General features: G+C 38.0%; 1 protein-coding gene across 1 annotated transcript in view; it reads left to right on the forward strand.

Moving 5' to 3' along the window:
* Nucleotides 1-730: 730 nt before the first annotated feature.
* The window catches only part of LOC106874626 (uncharacterized), a 20,251-nt gene continuing 10,537 nt past the window's right edge, over nucleotides 731-10,444 (forward strand). Inside the window, exons 1-3 of the mRNA XM_089340087.1 lie at nucleotides 731-1,049; nucleotides 6,177-6,270; nucleotides 8,473-8,561. Coding sequence (XP_089196213.1) covers nucleotides 816-1,049; nucleotides 6,177-6,270; nucleotides 8,473-8,561 — 417 coding nt within the window. The 5' untranslated portion in view covers nucleotides 731-815. The remainder of the gene's footprint in view (nucleotides 1,050-6,176; nucleotides 6,271-8,472; nucleotides 8,562-10,444) is intronic.

The following is a 10,444-nucleotide window of genomic DNA, read 5'->3' on the forward strand; positions in this document are numbered from 1 at the left end:
CTCTCTCTCTCTCTCTCTCTCTCTCTCTCTCTATATATATATATATATATATATATATATATATATATATATATATACATATATATATATATTTATTTATATATACGTATATATATGTGTGTGTATATATGTATGTGTGCATATATATATATATATATATATATATATATATATAATATATATATTTATTTATTTATACGTATATATATGTGTGTGTATATATGTATGTGTGTATATATGTATGTGTATATATATTTATATATATATATATATATATATATATATATGTATGCACGTATATACATATATATACATGATGCAAATATGGGTTTTTATATATACATACATACATACATACATATATATATATATATATATATATATATATATATATATATATATATATATATATATATATATATATATACACATATATATATATATATACATATATATATATATATATATATATATACATGATGCAACTATGTGAATGTGTGCGTGTGTGTGAGTGTGCGCCTGGATATATATATACGTATGTGTTTGATGCATCACTATATCTGTATGTATGCATATGGATGTGTGAATGAATGTATGTGTGTTTGTGTATTTCTATGTATATAAATGTATACACATACGTAGATACACCAGTACATATACACACATACATACATAACATACGTACACACATTCAAACTTACGTACATACATGCATACATACATACATACATACATAATTTCGTTTCCGTATTGTTTGTTTGGTCTTTCGTCTTTTCGTTTGCTTTAAAGAAAACGGCTTTTTATTTTTCGGAGCAATGGAAAGCGGAGTAGAAGGAAACCCTACTCAAGGAAACATTCAAGAGACTGGTGAGGAAAAAAGCGATGTAAGGAATGATGCTGACGCAAAAGAAGTTGAGTTTTCGACGAAATCCATGGAAGGCAACACAGAAAGTGTAGCTAATGGAGAACGCAAGAAGAATGGAAAAAATGGAGCGAAGGAAAATGGCGGCAATGGACAGAGAGAAAACGTCGAGATCCAACCGTTAGAGGTTTCTGCTGCCTTTTTTCTTTCATTTTCTTTCTCTTTTGCATTTGGTATCGTGATTGTTGTAGTTTTTGTTGTTTATTATTGTTGTTGGGGAGCCGGCATACTTGTTAGCACGCCAGTTTTGCGAACTGGCAGAAACGTTAGCACGCCGGGCGAAATGCCTAGCGGTATTTCGTCTGCCGCTACGTTCTGAGTTCAAAGTCCGCCGAGGTCGACTTTGCCTTTCATCCTTTCGGTGTCGATAAATTAAGTACCAGTTACGCACTAGGGTCGATGTAATCGACTTAATCCCTTAGTCTGTCCTTGTTTGTCCCCTCTATGTTTAGCCCCTTGTGGGCGGGCAATAAAGAAACAAGAAACGTTAGCACGCCGGGCGAAATGCTTAGCGGTATTCTTTCTGCCGCTACGTTCTGAGTTCAAATTCCGCCGAGGTCGACTTTGCCTTTCATCCTTTCGGTGTCGATAAATTAAGTATCAGTTGCGTACTGGGGTCGATCTAATCGACTGGCCCCCTCCCCCAAAATTTCAGGCCTTGTGCCTATAGCAGAAAAGGACCGGGAACCGAATGCCCTGGCCAATAAGCCACGCGCCTCCACAGACCCTATATCAAAATTAAAATTGTCTCACAAATGGTTACAAAAATATACGCGGTGAAGTTATATGCTACTACTATTTTAGTATCCATGCATATACACCGAATGAAGCAAAATATAAAATATTTCAGGCGTGGCTGTGTGGTAAGAAGTTTGCCTTCCCAACTACATGCTCCCTCACCACCGCTTGACAACCGGTTTTGGTGTGTTTACGTCCCTTGTACCTTAGCAGTGTTGGGCAAAAGAGACCGATAGAATAAGTACTGCGGTCGATTCGCTAGGCTAAAATTCCTCAAGGCAGTGCTGCAGCATGGCCGCTGACTAATGACCGAAACAAGTAAGTCATAAAAGGTAGACATCACTTTAGCGTGCACATAAATTCAAAAACGGTTAAACAGATTTGTAGCGAAATTACATATGCACTTACTTGCCCACTTCTCTATTTATCATTATAAATGTACGAGTATTTACGTAAATCATAAATAAACCTCCGTTTAAACTAGAAATAACGAGACATTTCATACTATTTCTAGTAATCAGGCTAGGTTTACATCAAAACAGATTAACTGATGATTAAATGGGCCATGTTGTTGTAATATAAGTATAAATCTACATAGACCCTCCCCGACATATAATTACTTATACATGTGAGTAGGTTATAATTAAAGACTTTTTAACGGTTAGCGTTGAGGTTGAGAGATAATGCTTGTTTGAGTAAGGCTGCGTGTATAGATAAAGGAAGAACGAAGAAACCAGGATTAAGTACGACAATTTATTCAACCCATTAAAAAGTGTTAAGACGGCAAAGCTGTAGAGATACATCTTGAAGGAATGGTCAGACTATATACACAATGGTTTAACATGCAAATGGTAAATGGTGATGATGTATGCAATGTAGAATAGGAAAATGTATACGAGACACAACTGCTGTAAGACAGAAACAAGCGTATGCGTCAAAGGCTAGTTGAGGCTGCCTGCGAAAATAAAACTGGCTCTCTGTCGAATATCTTGACTCCATCGTGCAAGCTTATCTCACTGAAGAAATGGCGGCAAAGGCTACCTTTTATATGTGAGGGTAGTGCACTTGGCTGGTCCTTCACGTAATAGAGTGGACAACCTGCGTAAAGCTAGAGGGACTCGACCACCACGTGATGAACCAAAATGTGGGTACTTGAAGGTAGAGAGCCAAACTGTCAATATGCTTCTGCTACAACTTTATATATATACTTAAAATTATTCAAATAGTTTCATGAATACAAAAACGTACGGGATAGAAAGAATCTTATATCTTTACACAGACATATATTGTTGTTGTTGTTGTTGGCACTCCGTCGCTTACGACGTCGAGGGTTCCAGTCGATCCGATCAACGGAAGAGCCTGCTCGTGAAATTAACGTGCAAGTGTCTGAGTACTCCACAGACACGTGTACCCTTAACGTAGTTCTCGGGGATATTCAGCGTGACACAGTGTGACAAGGCTGGCCCTTTGAAATACAGGTACAACAGAAAAAGGAAGAAAAGGTGAGAGAAAGTTGTGATGGAAGAGTACAGCAGGGTTCTCCACCATCCCCTGCCGGAGCCTCGTGGAGCTTTAGGTGTTTTCACTCAATAAACACTCACAACGCCCGGTCTGGGAATCGAAACCGCGATCCTATGACCGCGAGTCCGCTGCCCTAACCACTGGGCCATTGCGCCTCCACCCCGACATATATATATAGTAGGCATCGGTCGGTCTCGAGAAGCCATGGATCTGCGCCCGAAGAAATCGTGTCAGCTGCTGATGGTGGTGCAGCGTCTGTTGTGGCTGTACAAGCCCACACGGGAGTGACAGTCACACATACAGCGACTGCATTGGAAGGAGCTCTCTGTCGGCGCTACTGATTTTTCCTTCTGTCAAATGCGCTTTTCTTTGGTGGTGAGTTCCTGTTTTTCCTCCGGTCGCTTCAATCCCTTCTGCAAAGAACTAATACATGCGGCTGTGTGATAAGAAGTATGTGGTAAGAAGCACCCACGACGATTTCCCCTTACAGCTGCGCGCACATCTGCAATGTTTTTTGTTTTTCTCAGTTTTGCTGGTTGCGAGTCTCCCAGAACGTTCATAAATATCGACATTTTTTCGGGCATCTTGGAAACGTCTGAACCACTCTTACACTGCTGTGCTGTTCATACACTCCTCTCCATACTCTTTCTGTAAGTTTGCGTAGGCCTCTGAGTAAGTATCGCCTTGACAACTTTCTCTGTCAGGGTCAATGCAACGATTACACGCTATACACCACCCTTCCAAGCACTGCTGTAAACAGTGAAAAATATCTAGAAAGTTAAAACATAGTGCGCATGCACAGCAGAGTTCAAGATCAATCTTTGTCAAGCAGCTTCATTCTGCGTGCTTTATCTTCGTTACTATGGCAACACTCCGGATACCTATTGATCAGACCTTGTATGTGCATACACGGATCCTTTTATATATATGATTACAAATGTTTCTACATAAATGTTAACAATTATATAAACTCATAATTAAGCAACGTATTTCAATACAGCTCTCGTATTTAACATAAACAATCAGAAGCTTAAACGAGTGTGCTAGTGCCAACAAAAATCACGTTAACATATGTAGGCATATAAGGCAACGTGGATCATATTACCGATATTGGTTTTTCCATGTTACTCAAACACAGAAACACACACACACACACACACACACACACACGTACATACATACATACATACATACATACATACATACATACATACAATAATGCTGTTGTTGGCACTCCGTCGCTTACGACGTTGAGGGTTCCAGTTGATTCGATCAACGGAACAGCCTGCTCGTGAAATTTACGTGCAAGTGGCTGAGCACTCCACAAACACGTGTATCCTTAACGTAGTTCTCGGGGAGATTCAGCGTGACACAGTGTGACAAAGCTGGCCCTTTGAATTACAGGCACAACAGAAACAGGAAGTAAGAGTGAGAGAAAGTTGTGGTGAAAGAGTACAGCAGGGTTCGCCACCATCCTCTGCCGGAGCCTCGTGGAGCTTTAGGTGTTTTCGCTCAATAAACACTCACAACGCCCGGTCTGGGAATCGAAACCGCGATCCTATGACCACTAGACAGTGGTTAGGGCAGCGGACTAGTGGGTGGAGGCGCAATGGCCCAGTGGTTAGGACATACATACATACCGTATATTCCAAATACAATCTGCAAGCGGAACAGTTAGACTTCTCTCAGGTTTAAAACGTGACATTGTTATCGTTGTCTACATTCCAAAAAATGGTGCCTTGTATCGTTGTTATAAACCGACTCCTTCTTCAGAGGAAGAATTTAAATGATTAAAAACAGAAGAGACATACAAACATTTTCATTTGCACCTATCACCATAGGTGTATTAAATTTACACAGTAGCCTAAAAATTCTTGGTCTCACAGAAAAAGAGTAAAAGAAACTGATGCGGATTCTTATTTCTTTATTGCCCACAAGGGGCTAAACATAGAAGGGACAGACAAGGACAGACAAAGGAGTTAAGTCGATTACATCGACTCCAGTGCGTAACTGGTACTTAATTTATCGACCCCGAAAGGATGAAAGGCTAAGTCAACCTCGGCGGAATTTGAACTCAGAACGTAGCGACAGACGAAATACCGCTAAGCATTTCGCCGAGTGTGCTAACGATTCTGCCAGTTCGCCCAACTGATGCGGATTCTACAAACCCAATCTATTCGTGGCACAGTGAATATTTGGTAAGACAGTTCTGGGACAAGAACGCAAAACATCCGGACAGTTAGCTGATACAAAAAAAGGACAACCAAACATCCAGGTAGACGATACAAAGAAAACAAGGACGAGTCATTTGGAGTTTTCTTTCCTCAGTCGAGTTCCAGATTATCTTTGCAATTTCGGCTGGTTATACTCGATATTGCTCCAATCTAGCCAGCCCCAAGGAAAAACTAAGCTAAGAGCATTAGATTCCTTGGAAGAAAGCAGCGAATGTTTACGAAAACAAGGACCGAAAAGAAAAACGGAGAATGTTACACAAATACAAATAACACACACACACACACACACACACACACACACACACACACACACACAAACACACACATATATATATATATACATATATATATAACTCTTCGAAACGCCTGTGTTAGAATGGGGGCAGCTGATGAAGGAAAATGTTCTCTATGTGGCTTGTGTGTTTTCTGTACTCTGGTTATTATTATTTTTTTGTCTACGTTTTGTTTGCAATGTCCTGTACCCAGATATGCACCTATATATACAGGTAGATGTAGGTATGCACATACTTGTACGTATATATGCATATACTCATTTATTATTTGTGTTATATATATATATAAAAACACATGCACGCTTCGCTTGTTCATTTATGTTATAGATTTTAGGATCACAGTGTTCCTTTTTGAGAGTAAGTTCTTTATTTTATACGTACTTATATTGTAGTATGCACAAACAGAAAGACACATTGAATTGAACTTCAGTCTAATAAAGATTAATTCTTTTTGTTTGTTACTGATAGCAACGGATTAGCACCCATATGAAGACACCGTACAGTTATATTTGGCTTCCTTCAGGTGATCCACACCAGTCGCTATTTCGAAATTATAACTTCAGTAAGTATTCTTTATTATTATTGTCATCAATAAGGTAGCGAGCTGGCAGAATCGTTAGTATGCCGGACAAAACGCTTAGCGGCATTTCGTCCGTCTTTACATTCTGAGTTCAAATTCCACCGAAGTCAACTTTACTCTCCATTCTTTCGGGAGCGAAAACTGCAGAAGCCTGTTGCACACGTGTAAACATACATATTTACATATACACACATATATACATACATAGACATAATATGCATGTGTGTATATAGACATGTATATCATATATATATATATATATATATATATGCATGTAGGTATCTATATCTGTACACATACACATATACATATATCTATATACACGTATATATGCTCACATACATACATACATATCGATAATGGCTGAAATTGCGTTTGACCCCTCTGGCCAATAACTGATAAAGAATTGGTGACCTGTGTTTTCTGTCCGCCTGGATATTTAATGTATGTTTGTTTGTTTATTTACTACACGTTTTTCTTAATTAAATATATATATATATATATATATATATATATATATATATATATATATATATATATATATATAGGTTGTCATATTTTCCGTGTTGTTTTTTTTATTTAATCCTGAAAATATTTCTGTAATGCACGCACTCTATAATTTTTTTTACCCATTTGTAGAAATATTCTTGAAATATTTTTGTGTTCCTTTACTTTGCTTCTCTTAATTCCTCTTTCTCTAAGGCGGCGAGCTGGAAGAAACGTTAGCACCCCAGGCGAAATGCTTAGCGGTATTTCGTCTGCCGTTACTTTCTGAGTTCAAATTCCGCCGAGGTCGACTTTGCCTTTCATCCTCTCGGGGTCGATAAATTAAGTACCAGTTACGCACTGGGGTCGATGTAATCGACTTAATCCCTTTGTCTGTCCTTGTTTGTCCCCTCTATGTTTAGGCCTGATGGAATGTACTAGTGGAGACCTCATTAAAATGTAAGCACAACAGACCTGATATAATGATTTGGGATAGAGAAGGGAAACTGAACACAGTTGTGGAAATTAGCTGCCCAGCGGACGTTAACATAAAGCTGAAGATCAGTGGAAAAGAGAACACCTATGCTGAGTTATTGAAAAGTCTGTAGTTACTTTATCTAGATTATAAGTTCAGGTTCATACCTGTAATTACTGGGACCCTGGGATATGTAACACACTGCCTAAATACCAATCTTGAGAAATTAGGCTTCTCAAAACCAGAAAGAAGAAAGCTAATTCGAAGACTACAGATCCAATCCATCACTGGAACTGTAAAAATCTGTAAAACTTTCCAGAAGTTTATCATTTAAATATATATGAGCATATCTAGATATGCAACTATATGCATGAGAATACATACATACATACATACATATGTAATTAGAAGACCCAAAAATCTAAATGTAGGAAGTTAGAAAGCTTCGAGCAGTCTGTGGTAGGTATAAAAAACAACGTTCAGGAACAGCAATAATTTATTGGCGTTAAGGGTTGTAGGCTTTTCCCATATTGAAATTCGATAAGCTGAAAAAAGAAAGGTTTTTATAGTCTGCGGTTAAAGTACCTTTGATCTGGTGAGTAGCTAGGTGAGTACCACCCTCGTTGAGTAATTATTACGTCAGAGGATCTACTAGCTAGGAAATATATGTAACCCGGAGTTTACCTGCTCCACTCTCTCAATTTGGATACATATATACATACATTAAAAATACTTTTATATCTACTGTGAAATAAATGATTTTGCAAATGTCACTTCTAATAAACATCCTTGCTTTCTCTCTCTCTCTCTCTCTCTCTCTCTCTCTCTCTCTCTCTCTCTCTCTCTCTCTCTCTCTCCATCTCTATCTTTATCTATCTATCTGGCGATTTTTTCTTTCCCCGTCTTCCCTTCTTTGGACTTTCCTATGTTTCCGACGAAGAGCTCCGCTCGAAACGTCAAATTCTCTTTCTTTCCTTTCCCGAGTGTCCAGTAACACAATCTGCATCACGTCCTCGCGTTGTTGTTTTTTGTTGTTTTTTTTTGTCGTTTTTCTTTTTTGAACCTATATATATAAATATATATATATATATATATATATATATATATATATATATATATATATATATATATATATATATATATATATTTAGCGAGCTAGCTAGCTATCAATTCCTTTTGATATGCTTTACGTTCAATGTGTTAAATTATGCTTACTTTACCAGAAAGGGAATTCCAAAGAAATGTAATCGAGGCTTTTCTACCTCCCTGGTGCATGATCCTCAGAACAGAAACCATTTCCTGTTTTAGAACAGTAAGTGCCCTTTGATGATGATGATGATGATGATGATGATGATGATGATGATGATGATGATGATGAGAAGGAGGGAGAGGAGTAGGAGGAGCAGCAGCAGGAGCAGGAGACGATGTATGCGTATGTGTATTTTTTAAAGCCAAGTACTTATTCTATCGGTATCTTTTGCCGAATCGCTATGTTACGGGAGCATAAACACACCAGCACAGGTTGTCAAGCGGTGATGGGAGACAAACACAGGCACAAAGCTCTATGCATCTATACGAGATGCTTTCTCAAGACTAACACCACAGTCTTTGGCGTTCTACAGTATATCCACGTAAATATATATATATATATATATATATATATATATATATACATACATACACACACGGTAAAAAGTTTGCTTTCCAGCCACATAGCTCCGGGTTCAGTGTGACACTTTGAGCAACTATCTTCTACTAAACCCACAGGACGACCAAAGCCTTGTGAGTAGATCTGGTAGACAGAAACTGAATGAAGCCCTCCGTATATATATATATATATATATATATATATATATATATATATATATATATATATATATATATATATATACGCGCAACAATATATATGTGTGTGTGTGTGTGTGTGTGTGTGTGTGTGTGTGTCTTTGTCTATGTGTATCTGTGTTTGTCCCTCACCGCCACTTGGCAACCGATTTTGATGTATGTATATCCCCGTAATTTAGGGGTCCCGGAAAAGAAACAACCAGGAAAAGTACCACGCTTTAAAAAATAAGTATTGGGGTCAATGTATTCGACTAAAACGTCTTCAAGGCAGTGCCGTTGCATGGCCGCGGTCTAATGATTGAAACAAGTAGAAGACAAAAGAATAGAAGATAGTATTTGGTTTAGGTACGAAGCCATCAATCTTTGAGGTAGTGCGAGAAGCACTTTACATATAAATATATAGTGATAATTTTTTATTTTCGGGTATACACCTGGTAGTAAGCTGTTTAAAGCCCTTCCGCTGCATTCAGCTACCTGATGTCAACAATAGTATGGAAGTATATGCCACTGAATTTACTTCTGAAATTCCGTTGTGTCGGTAGAGATAGGACCGGTTTCAAGGCGTTAAGATAGATTTGTTGAGTTTGATCCCTGTGCCAAGAGCGCACACGCTCAAGTGGAAGATGCTATGATGAATCTTTAGTATATCATTGTGGCTAATAGTCGAGCCTCGAGCCTTGAACGCTTTTGGCTGGTACTGGCGTACTACACGAAACATAAAACATTAATCTTCAGCTTTTGTAGAGCAGAGAGCCCCACTGATAAAATTCTAACTGGGCCCCGCACTTCCTAGCGCTGGCCCTCAATAGAGTTTGTATTAAAAATTTTGAGAGAGAGAGAGAGAAAATAGAATTCACGAGACTCGTTATTCAGAAAAACTGCGATCGTTTCGACATATCATCCACGGTATCTTACAGGTGAGATGCTGTACAAAAAACTTAGATGTACATGCGTCTTCCCAGGTGACTTTTCAAAATGTAGCTCGACTTTTACATGCCGCTTCGCTTATTTCTATAAGAATATAATTTGCTTAGCATACTATCTGTTCCCTTAAGGAACTAAGATATAATGAAACAATCCTGCTCATATACAACGATAAAGGAGTCAGGAAGCAAAAACTAAAATAAAATGAATTGTAATACACGGATAATGAGACGCAGTTAAATAAAATCATAAAAATATACATGTGATCAGAATAGAACAAAAAGCAATCAGACATTTGTATTGACTTTTACATTTCAACAAAACAAATTAGCTAGCATATACATACATACATACATACATACATACATACAGACAGATAGATAGATAGACAGGCAGATAGATAGACAGGCAGATAGATAGATCGAT

Source organism: Octopus bimaculoides, chromosome 23 (assembly GCF_046866305.1).
Source record: "Octopus bimaculoides isolate indiv1 chromosome 23, ASM4686630v1, whole genome shotgun sequence".
Lineage (NCBI taxonomy): Eukaryota > Metazoa > Mollusca > Cephalopoda > Octopoda > Octopodidae > Octopus > Octopus bimaculoides.